At 38.1% G+C, this 19415-nt stretch overlaps 2 protein-coding genes across 10 annotated transcripts in view; one reads left to right on the forward strand and one right to left on the reverse strand.

Moving 5' to 3' along the window:
• PTPN1 (protein tyrosine phosphatase non-receptor type 1) overlaps positions 1-16604 on the forward strand; it is a 46494-nt gene extending 29890 nt beyond the window's left edge. Inside the window, exons 3-9 of the mRNA XM_026099606.2 lie at positions 1384-1484; positions 3498-3596; positions 6454-6591; positions 8386-8595; positions 9266-9427; positions 10103-10338; positions 13001-16604. Coding sequence (XP_025955391.1) covers positions 1384-1484; positions 3498-3596; positions 6454-6591; positions 8386-8595; positions 9266-9427; positions 10103-10338; positions 13001-13208 — 1154 coding nt within the window. The 3' untranslated portion in view covers positions 13209-16604. The remainder of the gene's footprint in view (positions 1-1383; positions 1485-3497; positions 3597-6453; positions 6592-8385; positions 8596-9265; positions 9428-10102; positions 10339-13000) is intronic.
• Positions 16605-17695: 1091 nt separating this feature from the next.
• Positions 17696-19415, reverse strand: part of RIPOR3 (RIPOR family member 3) — a 55458-nt gene continuing 53738 nt past the window's right edge. For all 9 annotated transcript variants that reach the window (XM_026099631.2, XM_026099630.2, XM_064521498.1 and 6 more), the window contains one exon: positions 17696-19179. In XM_026099631.2, coding sequence (XP_025955416.2) covers positions 19079-19179 — 101 coding nt within the window. In that variant the 3' untranslated portion in view covers positions 17696-19078. The remainder of the gene's footprint in view (positions 19180-19415) is intronic.

Below are 19415 nucleotides of genomic sequence, written 5' to 3' on the forward strand. Positions count from 1 at the left end.
CATGACTGGAAATAAATCCTAAGCTATTAAGGCCAGAGAAAACAGGAAGTTGCAAAGGTGGTAATGTTAGTTTGAGGCCTCTGTTTCTGAAATGATTATCATTAAACATTCTGGAAACTTCTCAATTTGTATGAATTATGACATGTGAATTTGCCGGTAAGAAGTGCGTCTCTGAGCACATGTCCTCACTGCAAGGCACCCTGCAGTGACAGCACAGTTCAGTGTTGCAGCCTGTCTTTCCTTCCATGATCCCGCATACCAAGTGAAGGTGATACCAATCAGGACTGCCCTGTGTGCAGCATGCTTGCTTTTGGGGTGCAAGAGAGATTGCAGCAACGAAAACACGTGGGATGCAGAGAACCACAGAACCGGAGTGAAATGATCAGCAAGTAACGTTTGGTATGTGAGACAGTAGGGAAAGTTCACAGCTGGTTCACTAAACTGCCTTCTCTGCCCTAAATGGCAATGCCCCTTCTGGGACTTCTTTCCCTCTTCTTTGAGGGTGCAGCAGTGCTGCCTGTTTCGAATACAGGTGCCATGTAGGTTCTCTCATTGGGCATATATCTATATTCCGTTTGAAGACAGAGTATTGCCATATACCAGTGGTTAAAGGTCACTTGAGACTTTGAGACAATTCAGTAGGGAACAATCATGTTGCACGTAGTTTACAAAGAAATTCTAGTATTTGGGGTTGAGTTGCAAATGGGCTTTTTTTTTCTTTAGATAATACTGCTTCGGGTCTGTTTGGCTTTTCTTGCAAAATGTGGAAACTCTTGTGTGTATTTTTAATCCAAATAGAGCAAGCCGAAACTAACAAAAGAGCAATGAAATGATGTTTGCAGTAACTGGGGGGAGTTTTTTGTTATTTTTTCAGTACACGACTGTGTGATCAGGTTGAGAAAAATATCTAAATGTCTACAAGAAGAATAAGAAATCTGTTCTGTTTGTCCAATATATATTAAGGCAAACTTTTATCAGTCTTGAAGAAGCTAGTTTTGAATGTTTAAGCTACAAAGATATACAGTTGTGTAATTAGATGTATTTAAAATCAGTATCTTGATAACTGTACAAAGAGGTCAGTATGATCTGGTTTACAAATACAGTTAAGGTTTGCTTATCTTCAGATGCAAATGCTTCCATTCTTGCAATATATACAAAGTCTGAGTTATGTTCACTGTCTTGGTGTGTAGTGCTGTTCTCATAGTATTTATATTGTATTTACAGAGTTACAGGTACCAGGCAACACTTCTGCTGTATACTTGATTAAGGTCTTTTCACTCTTCAGGAGGACTCAGTCTTTTTGATCCTAATATCTGATGAGATTGTACATGGATTGTGCTGTGCTGCATATGCATTAACCAGTGTTTTCTAATTATGCTGCAGTTGATCACAGTCGAATTAAGCTAAACCAAGGTGACAATGACTATATCAATGCTAGTTTGATAAAAATGGAAGAGGCCCAAAGGAGCTACATCCTGACCCAGGTAATTGCTGGCAGTGGATAATAGAAATCATACGGTGATTGGAGTTGTTTTTCGTAGGATTTCTTTAGCCTATCATGTTTGTTTTCTGTATTTTAAAACTAGTTATATATCCACATGCATAGTTATATAAATTTAAACATAGTGTATGCACAGAACAATTTTACAGAAACAATATGTATTTTTTCCTGCTCCCTGTCAGTACTGACTGACTTTCGTAGAGGACCTCAGCCCCTATGTATATCCAGCTTTAGGCTCATCTAGGTTTTGTTTTAGAACAGAAGCTAACATACTTGAAGAAATCTGTTTATGATGCATTGGCTTATGACAGGCAACATTTAGATGTGGTTGAAATGAATCACATTTCTCCTACATGGAAAGCCAGCATAAGGGCTTTGGACCATTATAGGCTTATGTCCACTATATATTCTCTGAACAGTCATGCAATAGGAAGGCTTCACATTTACAGAACTGTATACGTGAACCTCAAGAATTTCAAAATCTATTTGGAATAACATACTTTAAATATAATGGATATTAAGAACATTATGTTGAATAGGACAGAAGTTATATAAAATATATTAGAAATTTTCTTATACTTGTAATTAATTTCTAAGGGCCCTGATCTGCTGTTCCAAATAAGCAGTATGCTCCACCACATATTTGTAGTTGTGTCCTTCTGAAAGTGATGTTAGTATAGTATTTACAAGTAATTTGTTTTAACTCTTAACAACCCAACCTCCAAAAGGTGCATGCTGGGCAATGCTGATGCTTCTACCTTTAACTTGAATACTTCTGTGATGAGGAAGGTATGGGGGGAAGAAGTTGCTGGTTTTCACTGAATCTGTGACTTCCACACCTATTTATGTAATAGATTTAAAAATGATTAGATACCCTGACTTCTTATTCTGAGAGCTAACAACCGTGCCAGAATTCTTGTTTGTCCTAAATGTTCAGTTCCCTGGAGACAGTCCTGGTCTCTAATCTTGGCAATTTTTTTTTTCTTCCTCCAAGCTTTAGATAAAGGTAGACTGGGATTAATATTTTCAAGCAAAAGTTAGCAGCTCTTCCTTCCTGTTTCCAGAGAATGAAGATAAATCTCTAATGAAGCAATGGACAGTGGAAAGTTCAATAAGAGAACAATTCTGTGCACACTCTTATTTTTTTAATTCAGGACAAGTGAGACTGATCATAGCATTGAAGAGAGAAACATCTATGTGGAGTAGGCAGATGTACAGCTAACTTGTGTCAGTTATCTGTTTCATACAGCATTTCATGGATTTGAATGGCTTTATTTAAATCCAGTCATTCTTTTTGAGGACCCTGGCCCACTGTTCTCTTTGAACAAGGCGTTGGATAGTGAATGAGAGAGGCACGATGGTGTTGGTTTGTGTTGCCAAAAATTCAGGGCAGTGATTCTGGAGTGGAGAAGAGTAACACAATTACTAGCTTATAAGGGACTCTACTTTGCGAGTAGATAGTTCTTGAAAAGGAGTTATCATTTTGTTCAGTCCCAAAGCAAACAGTGCAATATCCATGAAGATTCTTGAAACCTGTTAAGCTCGTTAAGTTATCTGGCATTTTCAGTCTTTTGAATGTTTCTCCATTCAATTTAGTAATTTTCAAGTGTTATGAATAACAATGATATATTGCAGAATAGTTAAACATATGCTTTAATGCTGCTTTTAGTTAATGAGGACTCATTTCCCCATTACTCGTTTGCCCTTCCTAAGAAAGTTCTCTCAGCATTTTTCATTCCCAGTTCTCTTCTCGCAAATGAGACTACTTCTCTCTTCCTGTTATGTGTGGGAAACAGATTTACCACACTTTCATAGGTGAATTCACGGTGGGGAAAATGGAACTTAAAGCTATAGCACCACTTTTTTACAGTTTAAAATAAGAAGTTTGCTTGTTACTTACCCAAATTTGTTGCCTAGTGCAGTGACTTTTACCAAGGAACATTGCTCTGACATTAACAGAAAATAATGCTTATTTCTGGGGATTCTGTCTGTGCAGGGTCCTTTGCCAAATACTTGTGGTCACTTTTGGGAGATGGTTTGGGAACAGAAAAGCCGTGGTGTTGTCATGTTGAACAGAGTGATGGAAAAGGGATCAGTAAGTACTTATCTGGTTTTAGCTGTGTGTTTGTTGCATGTGCATGGTTAAAAAAAGCAATAATCAAAGAACAGTAGTAGAAAATAAAGTGATCATATGTATTTTATCGAATAAATTATTCCTAGGATTGCGTACCTGGTGAACCAATCTTAATGAAATTAGAAAACCAGTAAGTTTGTGATTGCAGGTCCTGATTTCTTCTGAATTTGGCTGAAATAAGACATGAACACAATATGACTCTCCACACAGATGAATATTTGGTCTTTATTGCCAACCTAGATATTTGAATGTAGTTCTTTTCAGTGTATACAGATTGTACCTCTCAGAGGTCATTTACACCAAGTGTTTGTTTGCAAGCATTATGAGGTGGTTTTAAACTAATTGTAGATGCACTTTAACTTGAAGTTTCTTTCATGCAATTAGAGACCTAATTATTTATTACACCTACCTTTTATGTGTGTTGCTTCTCGGTGTCACTGCTTTTGAAAAGATGTTACAAATACGAGGTAAACTGGGGTACAATGAGAAGTACTTCTCCTAGTATCTAGCTTAAGCATTCATCTTAAGTAAAGCACAGGTGTTAGTCTGGTGGTTTATTTGCTAGGACATGCTCAGTGGGCTTAGTTCTGTCCAGACATTTTAAGAAGCTTATGTTAGACAAGACAAAAGATAAAGGGGAACAATAGATAAACCGTCAGGGTAATTTTAGGTAATTAGCCTTCAGATGAGTGAAAAAAAAATTGGTTCCTCTGGCACAAAGAACAGCTGCTGTCTTGAGAGGAAATGGCTCAGCCCTGCTGATGGTGGAGAGGACAGGAACCATCAGGTGTGGAGTTAATTTTTTTGTCCATGGGTTCAGAAATTTGCCTGTCTGCTAATACAGCTGCTGACCTGTGCTCCTAAAGCGGACTTGGCAGCTGTGCAAATTCAAGACAAAAGTGATTTTAAAAACTGATAGACATGTACAATTTTACATTGAATGTTCCAGTATGAAGACACTTGAGAGAATGGGTAGTGCGTATATTGGTATCCACCAGTGATAACTGGGTGGTACAATGCTTTCGTGTAACCAGGAAAGAATGTCCGATAATTAGGAAAATTCTTGTGCAGTGAGTTGTATTTTAATGAACTGCAGTCTTGATTTTGAGTGTTTCGCTGTTTTTTGTAGTGTAAGTGAAACTTAATCTTCAAAAGAGATGCAGTAACCATATTTTTCAGTATTTTCTTCCTTTCCAACCATTCCCACTCATTCTGTCCACTGCCAATAGTTTTGAACAAAACGAATTATTGTGATTCCTTAGGGCAAACAGCAATGGGGGACCTACAGTGAAACTCAGAAAAATATTGTTTGCAGACACATTTGGTGGAGAAATGAGACACACAGCCAATTGCTGTCTCTTAAACATTAATACAAAAAAATGCAGAGGATTGGAACTGCAGTTTATACCCTAACGAACTAGAGGATACAATTCAAGTCAGAAGTAGAATAAGTCTAGGCACTGATATATCTAAACTTGACAAAACTGAATGAAATTACTTTGCCTACCTGTGAATAAAATACTGAAGGTTTTTCCTTATTTTGCCATAATGCCATAAGAAATGATTCTGGAGGTGAGAATACTGTTCTTTTTCATCCCTGCTCCCATTACATGCAGAACAGCACTTTCTCATAGGTGAAAAACTACATACTAATCAGTTTGCTTGTTTCCATGTTTTTTCCACTTCAAGACCTATTATTTGCAATTTAATATAAGAAGCATTACCCATGTCCAGCAGTCCATTCCTGTTGCAAGTTTAGATTTGGACAAGTGCTGATCATAATTCCATTTCAGAAGAGCAGTGTCTAAATGCTGAAGTAGCAGGCCAGCTGTCACAGCCATAATATCCTTAGGGTGAATGGTCAGAAACTTTGTTGTAGACTTTCCTATTTCTGTTGCTGATGAGTTTCTTCAGTTTTGTTTTTTTCCTATACTGGGCAAAACGTGTTACTTTCCTATTTGGTTGATTCACTTAAGATTCCAGCATATAACAGCCTTATTGCAAAACTAAGCGCTCTGAAAAACTTTACTGAGAACACTGAAATTCAGTCAGAAGTAGGTAACAGGAATGTTTGCTGATTACAGGGTGTTTTTATTTGGCACTTTACTTTTAAACTTTGCCATGTGCAAAGTGATCTCACTGCTTTTTTTACTTTGGGATGAGTGAACGGAGTAACCCAAAATCTCATCTGACCTTACACTTGCAAATTAGTAACATTGCAGTTCTCTATTTGTAGCTTATTAATGGAATTCATGATATCTTTTCATACTGTTTGGTACATTCTGCTCTTTTTCTTGTTAACATTTATCCCTTCTTTTGAAATGTTTAACTATTTAACATAATATATATAAAATGCAGAGTAGACTAAAATTCAGATTTTGACAGTGTGCTCTGACAGCTTTTATATTTAGAAGTTACTGTATTTTGTTGGTATTATTATTAGTCTGACCCAGGCCAAAGTAAATAACAATTTTGGTGATTTTGTTTAGATTCTACAGCAGTGCAGCTCAGCTCCACACTCTTTCAGCTCACATGTGGAATAAAAAGATTTATACCTACACAGAGCTATCCTCGATCCATAGGTATTTTCATGAGTTCAGCCAGGGTCAAAATAATTTGACATATACAGAAGATTCTCTGAGGACATGGTGCTGCAGCGTATAGGAAGACCGGTATCCTTCGCACTAGAATTGTTCCTTCTTACAGTAAAGGCAGATCATGAGCTTGTCTTATAAGAAAATGTTGTATTTAGGGACACTTATTTCTTGCCTTTACACAAACATAAATGTATGTATAAATGGCTCCTGTTTATTTTTAGATAAAGTGCGCACAGTACTGGCCACAGAAGGAAGAGAAAGAAATGTTTTTTGAAGATACAAACTTGAAACTAACCTTGATATCTGAAGATATAAAATCATATTACACAGTACGACAGCTAGAATTGGAAAACCTTACAGTAAGTACAGAAACTACTACCAATCAGATCCTTTAACTTCTTTGAGGTGAGACTTACCTCTTGATCAACAAAGGCAGATTTTGTTGTAGAATTAGTAATCCTACATGAGATTATTCTGCAGCCTCCAACTTGTTTTGTGGAAATGAAACTCTAAATATTTTTTAAATATGCTTGGGGAAGCTAGAGTCTTTATATTTACATCTTTGTCCATAGACTCAGTGAGGTTAGCTCGTCACAACATGGGATTTCAGAGAACCCGTTATAATATCACTTTGCAAATGTTTTGGTGCTTCTGTGCTGCTTAAGTCTGAAATAGTTGCTCTTCCAGTCACTTACGCTACCTGTTTGCCTGTGTCTTGTTCTAAGGTTTGGGTTTTTTAGGCTGTGGCTTAAGTCTTCAAGTTTTGCACTGATGGCAGGAATCATTTCAGCCCTGGTCTTGCAATGAGCTGTATGGAGCTCAGCATGAGGATCAGGCAACTAGCTTTAAAAGAGTAACTCTTTTTTTGGGGGGGGCAATATCAAAATAAAGCTGTGTGTGCTTTTTCTCACCCTTCCCCTCCCCTTCAGTATTGCCTTCTGTTAGAGCATTGCTCTAGTAGAGGAGAAGGACAAAAACAGAGTCATTCAGAGCAGTGAGAGCTGATCTAAAGCTCCTGGGGGAGACTGGCTAAGGAACAACACTGAATGCAGGCAGCTGAAGATAATACCCATAGGTTCCTTATGGGGTTGAGCTAGGTGTGTATATTGTGACATGCTAATCTGAATTCTGTCCTGGTACAGCTCACGACTACGCTACTAAGATACAGCTATTACTCAGTTCATCTCTTAGCTTCTTATACACTTCATCTTGCCAGGAAATGTGAAACAGTTAGCAGGTATGAATTTGACCAGCCAAATTGTACCTGAGTGAGTCAGAATTTGGTGGTTGTAGTTTGTGGTGTGACTTAAGTATGATGTCTGCCACAGACATGTTTTTTAAAGTTGTAGCTCGGGATTCTAGGAGGATGTAAGCACCAGTAGCTTAGTAATCTTGGAAGAAAGTTTTCAAATAGGGAACAAGGCTGTAAAGGAACAGCTGTGATAGTGTAAGGTTTTTGCTTGCAGAAACTGTAACGGGCTTCTATAACTTGAGGTACTTAATTTTGAGAAATCTTCAAATGATATTCTGCCATTGGAAACTGGCAGGCACAGGACAGTGCCAGCTATCTTGTGTTGCTAAAAGCATTTGAATTGTACTGAAAAAATTAAACCATGTTATGCAGAAGTAAATTTACATATCTCATTTCCTTTGCTCGAAATACTGAGACCTTCACAGCAAGACATAATTATTTGTAAGTTAGATAGTTTCTTAGCTATGTAACTATAAAAGCTCCCTCAGACTAGTGGAACTTTGTGATTTGAATTTAAAAGTCAGCTGTTCTGAAGTAGCTGTTCTACTAACAGCTAAAGTTCTTGTAATGTAGTTTGAAGAGGAAGTAATTCAGCATGAATGTCATAAAAGCTGTGCACACGCACTCCTCCTCCATTCCATATACATCACAGAGTTCTTTTTAAAGGAAATAGCTACAATTTTTCCAAATGAATAAATATGAAATTGACTTAAAGCTAAAAATGTCCAACCATGAGATAGATAGATAGATAGATAAATAAAAAAGAGATTATTTGCTAGGAAAATGAACATGCAAGGAATGGTATTTGCTCATTGGAACATTGTTGTAGGAGTCTGTGCTTTGAATAGTCTTTGACTCTTATTTCCAGGCTAAAAGACTTTATAAATACCTTCTCCTACAGAAACAGGAAACTAGAGAGATTCTGCACTTTCATTATACTACGTGGCCTGACTTTGGAGTCCCAGAGTCACCTGCTTCATTCCTCAACTTCCTGTTCAAAGTGAGAGAGTCTGGGTCACTGAGCCCTGAGCATGGACCTGTTGTTGTGCACTGCAGTGCAGGAATCGGGAGATCGGGAACCTTTTGTTTGGTTGATACTTGTCTTCTGCTGGTAAGAACTACTTATTCTACATGATGGTGAAATGCTATTTCTGTAGAGTTATTTGAGGGATGGTTTGTTGTAGGCCTACGAAGAGCTGTGGCATTTTCTGTGAAGTATTGTTGCAAGTTACCGTTATTTTACTCGGTTCTAATTTGGGAGTATATTCCCGTTTAAGGTTAGAGGCAGCTCTCTTTCTTACCAGGTCATTCTGAGCGTATGGAAGAAAGGTCTCTAGTAATAGGATGTTTTGCAAAGAGAGACTTTGCCTTTGTAGTTATGAAAAAATCACGTTTGCTTTGGACTAAGTAATAGTGTGAACTATCCTGAAACAATGAAAAATAAATCTAATGTGTTTCCTTTTACAGAGTCAACTTCCCCTGTAGGCAGGGGGATACTATCCTGAGTTCCAAGACTTTACTCTGTTACCATGTAAGAGCAACTAATGCACAGAAGTCATGCCTAGGTTAAAATGTCTGCCTTTATTTCAAAAAGGAAAGACAGAAGGAAATACTGACAAGACTGTGGAGATCCAGTGAACTGGTCCATCTCAGTCTTCTTAGAGACCCGATGGATAGCTGATACCAGTTTTTTATTAATTCATTAATTCTGTACTACAGAATTGAGTAATTGTATTGAATGTCGTCAGAGCATAAAGCATCTTTCAAATTTTTCTCTTCAGATGGACAAAAGAAAAGATCCTTCTTCAGTGGACGTTAAGCAGGTCCTTCTAGAAATGAGGAAGTACAGAATGGGCCTTATACAGACAGCAGATCAGCTTCGCTTCTCTTACTTAGCTGTTGTTGAAGGGGCAAAATTCATTATGGGAGATGCTTCAGTGCAAGTGAGTATTATTGACTGCACAGCCTAATGTAGTAAGTTGCAACTCTGTTTTGACTCTAGCAGATATTTTCTGGCGTGGACAAGATAGAATGAAACTTTAAATTTCATGTTTGAACATGAATAAATTTTTATATTACAGGATTTTTAAATACAAGACATGCTTTACTATGTGATTTCTTTATAAAAGTACTTGTAGCCCTGTAGTACATTAGGTGGCCCCTATGTCAGAGATACTTTTCAACACTGTAATCAAGGTATACACTGGCTGCATCAGTTTTGTCTTCCGTTTTGGATAACAGCAATTTTCTAATATGCCACAAGTTTAAGTATTGTGATTCAAATCCTGTGTGTTTGATTTATGGTAAACAAACTCTAGCAACACAGACTCCATTTTGTGCTATATAAAGCTTCGTACAGAAGTAGATTAAACTTGCTCGCATTTATAGCTAATGTCTTCTATGTGTGTAGAGTTCTTCTATATACTGCACATAACTTAAGTCTGGATTTCTTTTTGTGTGTCTTTTTTTCCTTTTTCAATGCATATGAAGTCACCCTAAAAATAAATTCAAAACTCAACTATAAAGTCTCTGCCATGTTAAATTAAAAGTTATAATAGCTTACATAAAAGAAATTATTAAATAGAGGAAAGCTTAATAGGGTATTTCCTTCCATGAAGGAACAGTGGAAAGAGCTCTCCAATGAGGATCTGGACCCACCACCTGAACATACACCACCACCTCCCAGACCACCAAAGCGAACCTCAGAAATGCACAATGGAAGGATGCATGAACACACAGAATTCTTTCCCAAGCGTCAAGTGGTAGAGGAAGAGATTAGATGCTCAGTCAGCACTGTGGAAGAGATGGCTCCAGATGGCCGAGCTTGTTCATCTGTGCCACTGATCACAGACAGGTAATTTACTTAGTTTCCCACATTAACTGTCCCAAAAAGAATGGACAGTTGGCTTACAGCTTTGAGATGTTATAGGAAGCTTGTTCATAAATGGCATGTCCTGAACAGATCTTGATGAGTTAGTGTAACACAGTCCTGAAATCCAGATCTGTGCGTCCTTCTCAGTAAAGGTTTTATGCTCATGTTCTTTTAACTTCTCACACAAACTAGGGCCGTTTATGGGATCCTGCTAGAGTAAAAGAAAAAATGACAGCATAATGAGATGGTTTAGTCTTGATTTACATACAGTATATGTCAAGTTACAGAGGAGTTCTTTCAGAAGTTAGGGGCGGGATTAGTTGTGGAGCGGAAAGCTAGGCTAACTAATTTCAGTCACACTTAAAAATGTGAAATTAATTACAAGCTGCTATTGATCAAAGCAGTAGAGGGGGTTCATGAGCAGAAAACTTTTCTACCTCTCATTGTAACCTAAATTGTAAGGACTAATAAATGTGCAGAAGTGCTGTGTGAAAGCACTATGACAGTGGAGAAGCCAGGGTTTCTGGTACTTAGCCGCTAGATGTCACTACTGCTGTACAGGTGGGGTGGGGTGGAAGTTGTTGAAGTCAGTGTGCTCCGGTTTCGCTGGCAGGTTAGCTAGTCTTGTTCAGAACAGTGAATTCGATGCTACACGGAGCAAAAAGAAAAAAGGGAGGGGGGGGAAAAACCCCAAACCCTAGACACACCAGAGATAATCAAGGGAAAGTTTAACGTTCCCCCACTAGATGGTCTTCTAACAAGACATCTTCAGCTTCCAACAGGAATACCAGAATAAAAGTATCAAGTTTCAGTATTTTCCACAGAACTCTTCAACAGATGCAGCTGGCAAAATTCATGTACTTTATTTAGGCAGATCAATGGGGGAGTTGTGTGACTGTGGGAACTGGAGATTAGTGAGATGTGTTTTCAGCAGTCTTTCTGCAAAATAACCTCCTCTTAATTTCAGATAGTGGTGCAGAGAGGCCATGACCATGATCGGAACCTGTTAGCTCCCTCCCACCTTCCTCTTTCTTCCCTCAGTGACAATATAGTTCTGTTATCACAATATTTACCTGGGATACAAGATGCCAAGTAACACTTTCTATACCTCATTAAGAGTATGAATGTAAAGTTGGTGTCCCACATCTCATTAGCTTTATAAATCTGAATTTTTCAGTGAATAATGACTTCCTGGAAATAGTTTGCACAGTTTGGTCTAAATAAACATGAGACATGTCCTGCTCTAAATTGTTCAGAGACTCAGCATAAAATAAAGGATTTTCTCCATCCATTTTATGGATGGAGGTAGACTCAGATTAATCTCATTTATTTTAGACACTTCTGTTAGAATGGAGTTGAGTCATCCTCCGGAACTGCCTGTCTTCACCGATTGTAGAGGCTGGCTTGGGCTAGATCTAGTTTTCACCTTGCTACAGTTAAGTCCTACCTTATGCAATGTTTTAGGCATACTAGAAAAGGCCAGGATTTGAATCCTGAGCTCCCTTATTCCATACCAGTACTGTAGCTGCAAGATCAGGCCTCCTCTGTGATCACTGCTTTAGTCTTCTTGTCTGGGACAGTGAGTCTAGAAGGGAGAGTGTGAAACTTGCCAGGCAGGAGGGGGAAGGCACAGTGAGTAGAAGAGCAGTCTGACGTGAAACGATGTGGGGCAGTGAAAGACTGGAGGAGATGGAGGGGTGGGAAAGGTTTTGCTGGGAGAGGTGAGGGAGGAATAGGCAGAAGTTTTAAGCATATTTATTTTTCCCTGCCCAGATATTCTAGTACCTGGAATGGAACCAAGATTCTTAAGTTCTTCTATACTTCAGCTGTCAGCGGATGTCTAGGAAATTCCCCAGCAAAGCATCTCTCTGCTAGTTACTACCCTACTGGTCCACACAACATGATTATGCTCTGCTTTCTTAATTCAGCTGGAGGAAGTTGTACAGTAGATCTAAAAGCTTCTCCTCAGTTAAGAAGCCTCTTTGGGTGTCAATATGCCGCCCACATGATGGAGATCTAGTATCTAGAAAACCTGTGTTAAGAGTATTAAAGTTGAAGAAATCTTGAGCAGTTCCATCATTAAAAACCATCACAATGCATTTAGCTGTTCCTTCTAAGTTAAGGCTGCACAAGCAACTATGATTCTAGTACTTTCTGACTTCTTGAGGGGTGCTTGATTTTAGAACCTTAATATTCTCCTAATCTAGATTTAGGTTTGGTTGTGCTAGTTAGCTTCCTGTTTCAGTGGCTGTGCAGGTAGCGTATTCATGATGAACAATGGAAGCAGGTGTTGTTTAAAGCTCTCAGCCCCCTTTTCAAAGGGTACAGAATAGTTCCAAGCATTGTTGCCCAACAAGAACGTGAACTGGGATTGAATGCACAAGGTGTATCTGAGAATCTGTTGGTATCAAGAATAAATTATTACTATCCTTTTTTGGATGGCTTTTGATTATAAGCACTGTTTAAAACATATAAGTTAACAGCCCAGACTGTATGTGTTTGTCATGTACTGCAGCTCCTGATAGCATGTGATTTACAGCTTTGTCTGGGGTGTTCAGTGGGTGAGGCCATGTGCTTGTAGAGTCCACATGGCCTCTCCCAAGTGGAGAATCCAGTACTGAGTATTTCTTTCTCTGTCTTTAAGCATTAGTCAAGACACTGAAATTCGGAGGAGAACTGTTGGTGAAAATCTGCGTGTCTCACCCCACAAAGAAGAGTCAATGAAGTCAGAAAACTTGGAAGAGGATGATGAGAATGTGATGACAACGTGGAAACCATTTCTAGTGAATATATGCGTGTTCACTTTCCTCACGGCAGGAGCTTATCTCTGTTACAGGGTATGTTTTCATTGATGGACATGCCAGCAAGATTGAGCCTGCAGAAAACACCAACGATTTGATCGGTTTGTAATAAGCTTCTATGAAAGAAAGCTAATTGAGGCATGTGAGCCTTGTCTCAGTGGAAATAGATCTTAGGTTGAAACGCTGGAACTTTGGTTAGGGCTTAAAGAGAGAATTGATGCACTAGGGTTTAATCTAGCCCTGTGGTCCCAAGAACATAATATTCTAATCTCAGGGCCTTAAAATATTCAGGAGTAAGCAGAAAAAATGCCAAATAGTCTTGTTTTTCTTATGTTATTTTTTCTTTTGTTTTTTAAACTAAATAATAGAATTACAACACATTGTTGTTTTTAGCCTTTTTTAAAAAGCCAGTCCTTTTTTTTGTGTTTCAGAAAAACTAGGCACAAGTGAAACTTGCTTGTACTCTCCAAGTGTTGTAACCAAATACATGACTTATACTGATGAGTTCCCAAAAAGGAAAGAGAAACCCACATATCTGAAGAATGTAAACTTTTTGGAAGGGGAGGGCTTTACTTTTTTTTTTTCTTTTTTTTTTCTTTTTTTTTTTTTTGCGCTTCATCTGTTAAAGACTGAGTTGTGGGCAGTGCCTGTGGTATTGATATATTTAATCTTGGCATAACTGTTCTTAAAGAGCTTATTGTTTTACATGTGTTTATAGAAACAGGCTTCTGCATTTGCTCAGGGTATCCCAACATGGCAAGCTTTCTTTTTCTTTCTTTTTTTTTTTTTGTATCTCCTCATTGACTTTTGTTGCACTCTACTTGCACATATGCCTATTTACATTGTACCATCCTTTATAAAGCTGTTTTTACCTTTGTATTCTGGGTTAGGTGAGGGGAGGGAGAGAAACAGGAAGGGAAATTCAACCAAAACATGTCCACCAGCATTTTACAGCTGTTCAGTTGGCGTTTAGAAGGACCAGTTCTTAAACCTCATCATTTGGAATGTAAAATACAGTTTCACTCTAAATGTGCTTTCCGCAAAATAACATGCTTTCCGCAAGGGATAGAGCGGTAATGTGCTCAGAGTGTTGCGGGTAATAATCAGGAAAGCATTTCAATAAATCCAGAGCAATTAAAGCTGTGGCAGCTTCCTTAAGACATAAAAAGTTTAACAGAAGACATGTTGGTCTCTGAACGTAACAGTTGGCTTATGATGCAAGCATTTGTGTGTTCTGCTTTTTTAAAGCAAAGATTTAAAATACTGGCTTTAGTTTGGCTTGAAGATACGCTGTTCAGTAATTATTGGACACAGTGGTGTAAGTGGATAAGCCTTGCACCTCTGCAGACAGGGTTGTTGCTATTGTAGCATAAGCTAAGGGAGATGAGTGGTTTTTGTCCTAATTCATGCTCTATACCACACCGCGTCTAAATTGTTTCACTCAGTTGGTGGGCCTGTTAAGCAGGCCTAGGACTTGAATAATGTAAAGTGCTTGTAAATAAGGATTTGGGTGCATTGGTAGAACTGTGACTGGAAGTCTGCATTGCACTAAACCTTCTTAGTCAATGCTCTTCCTCTCATTAGTACCAAATTATTATAGTTTAAACAATAACAGCGAAGATTTCTTTGCTCACGTCATGGGGATAGGAGCAAACTCACTACTGAAAGTTGTAGTAATTGCAACTAAACCATGACAACTGATTTGCAACAGTGTTACTAATCAGTTCTTTTTATTTTTTAAATACCTTCTAGATTTATAGCACTTAACCACCATTCTCAGTACAAACATCATTATGGAGTATCTTGTGTAAGTCTTTCCACTCCATATTTATTTTTGCAAAGCTGTCTGTAGGTGTAGCTCTTTTCCTTCAATGAATAGGATGGTGACTGGGGGGTGGGAGTTGCTTCTATTTTGTGTTTTGTTAAGCTTGCATCAAGGGCTTCTCAAAAGTACAATAATAAATCCTCAGGTAGTACTGGGAATTAATACTTTACCTGTGAGACTGTTGGTCAGACCAGTACTTGAAAGGAGGAATGTTGTAATCAGTCAATATTTAGTAATATTATTGGAAACATGAAAAAAAATGAGTATAGAAAAATGGTAATATATAATGGCTCATCTGTGTATTTAAGATACGGTATGTGATTGCTTTGTCCCCGCTATTCTCTCCATCATCTGGTAGAATATTGTTCTAAGGCAACATTTGTACCCCATTTGTATTAAAATGCATGTAAAGTCTTCTAGTGTCCTGATTAAATACCACGTGCTTGAAAGATGAAAGAACTTATATTTCTGCTTACTGATGTGCCCAAATTATATTTGCATGAACTGATCATTAAGTGGCTGTGGTTCAAAGGGTGTTGCTGAAAGTATCTTCGTTCAGCGATGGACTGATTTGGTGTTTATCAGATAACATGTACTCGCCTAATACTTGGCATGACTTCCTATTGAATTTCTGCGTACTCAGTGTAACCCAGTTGTTTAGCATGGTTCATTTCAGCTGAGTAATTATAGTACAGACATTCCAAAGCGTTTGGTAAGCCATATTCACACCTCGCCTCTGGTCACTTTAGGCACAGAATAGCTCGATTTCAGGGTATGACTTGCTGTGCTGCCTTCAAAGCTGCGTTGGAGGAGAGAGAGAAGGAAGCCTCTTCTGCAAGATCTCAATAGCATGCTTTGATCTTCAGAAATACAGGCTCCTGAAATGGTGGCCCATTTCCAAAAAATAAAAATAATAATAAAAAAATACTTGCTATACTGTTTGCAAGGGGGAATATATTAAATTTTAGGCTTGACAGGAAAGCAAAGCATCCTTCCTTTGAATCCAGAAAAATTCACTTGTATTGTGCTTACAAGTTATTCTAAGAAAAAAGTTTCTGCACAGAAAAAGCTTAGAATATCTCCCTTTCTGCCACTGTACTTTACTTCTTTAATCTGTTCCAACTCCAGGAGAATTTATACTGTCCTGGGAGAGACAGTAGAATATCCAGTAAGCCCAGTGAGGTGTGTATAAGGCTTATAATACTGAACTGTAAACATTTTTGTTTTGATGTCCTGTATATGTATGTAGTAGTTTGGGTGTGTATATACAGTAGCGTTTCAAAGTGGGTGTATTGGTTAACCTATTCTTGGAAAATGGACAAATATCCATGTTAAACTTGTTAGAAAGTTAGTGAGCTGCTCTGCTATATGCCTTAAGCAAATATTTACTCATCAGGTCTTTCTTTTTTACAGATTGCCATAGAATAAACTTTTTTAAAAAAATAAAAAACAAAAAAGCTAAATGTTTTGGTATAATACATTTTCAGGTATCTTGTCTTTTGTGTAAGCCACTGCAAAGACCTCACAGGTTATAGTAAAATTGTACAGTTTTTCAAATTCCCATACAAGTTTTCAGTTCTCATTTTAGTTGTAACAATAAAATTCTTTTTTTAAAGAACCTATGTACGAGTCTTACCACTTCTTGTCTTATAGCCAGAGGCACTGGCTCCTGGTTTGAACCACTTGCAAATCTGGGCTAGCACAACATTTATTTTTCTCACTAGAAAGTGTTTTAAATAAGAACTTCTTTTCTTCTAGTGGAGATCTGACCTACAAATAAGTGAGGTGAGTGTCCTGTTGTCTGATGTCCCCCACATACATCCCCCTCCTCAAATCTTTCGCTTTAAATAATTAAAATAGTTAACTATTTTGAGTCAGTAGTCTGTGTAATATATAAAATAGAGTGACTCTGAAGCACAAATGCTTTTTGAAAGTTTCAGTTGTACCTTAACATGCAGCTGTGTTTGGTAGGAAAGTGCTATAGGATACAGTAACCTGTCTAGTTGTATTTTAGAAGGTGCAGCTATCACATTTCCACTTACTTTGGATTAAAGTATTTACCTTCATTTATGTTTTTAAAGAAAGTTACAAACGGAGAAGAACTGCATGGAAAGGGAACTTTCACTAGCTCCCTGAAGTGGCATTAAGGCAGCTCAGGTAGGTTTCCATATACTGCCCCTTAGAAACTGTCAGGACCTTAATGTTAGTGTTTAAAGCCTAGCTCAGGCTGCAGCATGAAATAGTGGGGTTAGCTGCCCCCCTCTGTTACAAATCACTACCTATTTCCCATTCACTTGAAAGGGGGAAGGAGGCAAGGAGAAGCAGAGAACTTACTTAAGTAGGAGAATGTCTTTCTCCTACTTTTCAAAACATCTGTAAATTAAAAGCAGAGTTAGAGCATGGCTAGGCAGACCGCCTCTAAGTTTTACTTTGCTATAGAATAATGTGACCTAAACAGCATGGTCCTGCTATTCAGAGCTCATCAGTAAAGAGTTTAAGCATATGAGCAAACTACATATTCCCAAACTAAATACAGCAGCACAGGCCCTTTCAACGGTGCAAGCCTGAACTTTACACAGAGCGAATACAGGACTAGCTGCATGGCATACTCATCTTGACAGGCAGCTTAGCTTGATATGCAGTATCTCAATTCCCTTGAGGGGTTCATTGCCTTGTCGTTATAGCGTAAAGTAGTGTAAAGCACTTGCAAGAATTTGTCTCAAATGTTTTATTACAGTTATAGAAAACAGTATGAAATCCAAAAAATAAATACTGAATAGAAAAGTACTATTTATATATAATATATACAGACAAGTCAAACCCTTTCAAGTATTTTACCTGAAGTCAGACTTCTCTTTGTGGCTGCCCTCCACTACAGGAAACAAGCGTTGAGAAAGGAGCCTGACAACGGGTATATGATTTTGAGAAATCCTTACCAACGATTAAATGAATAAAATGTACATTTTAAAAAAAAACTTATACAGGTCTGTCCATATGCCAGTCAGATCTATACATGGCAGATGTAACTAAGGAAAGATGCATAACTTCCTGTTGTAAATTGCTGAGGATATATAATCAATCCTTTTTTGAAGCTATCCCAAGGTGCAATGATTACAAAAACAAAAAAACAAAAAAAACCAGAGCTTTTTGAAGTAACACACTTTCCTTCTGAAACTAAATTGTACAAAAAAAGGTAGGCCCCCATCCCTCCACCCCCCAAACAATACTGCTAGAGTCTAACAGATGTGGCAACTGATATAGGTAAGCTGTGCTGTCTGCTAGTTTTGGAACTAGAAGAACTGACTGCATCCCAAGGTGGAACTGCTAGAAATGCTACAGATAAGGTTTGGTCGTTGTCCACCACAATCCCTCCAAGGAACAAATTTTCAGTCCACTCATGCTATAGAATGAACTGTTTCTGGAAACAAAGTAGTTTAAGATTTTTACACTCACTGAAGTCAGCATTCATTTTTTTTAAGTAGCAATTTGAAATCTTACAAGCAGTTGTTTGGGGGTAAATCTAAAAAAAAAAAAAAAATCTTGTTAATACCAGATGGGTATTCCAGCCATTACTCAGCTTCAGATGTAATTTTCTGATTTCTTTCAATTCCTAGATGCAGTATGGCATGGAGGAGTAGCATCCAGCATTTGATTTCACTAGGAAAGTTTCTAGGTGAAGTGTTATGCTCCAGAAGTTGGAGAGTCGTCATTTCGTTCCTCTTTGAGAAATGCCCAATTAATAAAATACCTACAGGAAAATATATCAGATTTGACTTACAGTTTGTGCAGGAGAAGACATTTCCCATCAGACGGGGATTTAACTCAAGTGACAACCTGGTTCCATATTCTAGGAGATCCTGTTTTCTATTCTTCCAGCACTTGAGATTTCACCAGTGCTGTGAGTGAAAAAGACAGAGATTCCAGTCTACCTTGTCTAGGTCCCATACTACCCCACTTTTTGGAAACCTGTGCTCTGTCAGTGAAGAGTGCATATGTAGCAGAGTGTAAGTAAATCAGACGCGTAAACAAACTAAAGTCTTCAGGTGCCCACATCTGGCTTTGTAGACAATGTGATTTAGCTCCTCATATTCCACTGCTAAAATACTGTGATTTCAATTTCAGCCTCTTGAGATACAGTGTCTCTTACTTCACAGCAAATCCTGTCCATTTTCTCAAAGGCTTGCCGTCCCTTTTCACCTACGGAGAAAGAGAAACAGTCCATGCTAAGGAAGAGATGTCTGTTGGAAACACCCTGAAAAAAGTAACACTTTAGAAATGCTTCTCTTGTTGTGACTTCATTCAGAGCTGAAGAGAGCTTTCAGTAGTGACAAAAGCCTTCTCTGAAGGTATAGTCTTCCACAAACAAGTAGAAGCTACCATGGAAAATTAGGTCTTCTGTAAATGCGGCCTTTTAGGTCTCCAACACGACTAAT

This window comes from Dromaius novaehollandiae, chromosome 16 (assembly GCF_036370855.1).
Source record: "Dromaius novaehollandiae isolate bDroNov1 chromosome 16, bDroNov1.hap1, whole genome shotgun sequence".
Taxonomy (NCBI): domain Eukaryota; kingdom Metazoa; phylum Chordata; class Aves; order Casuariiformes; family Dromaiidae; genus Dromaius; species Dromaius novaehollandiae.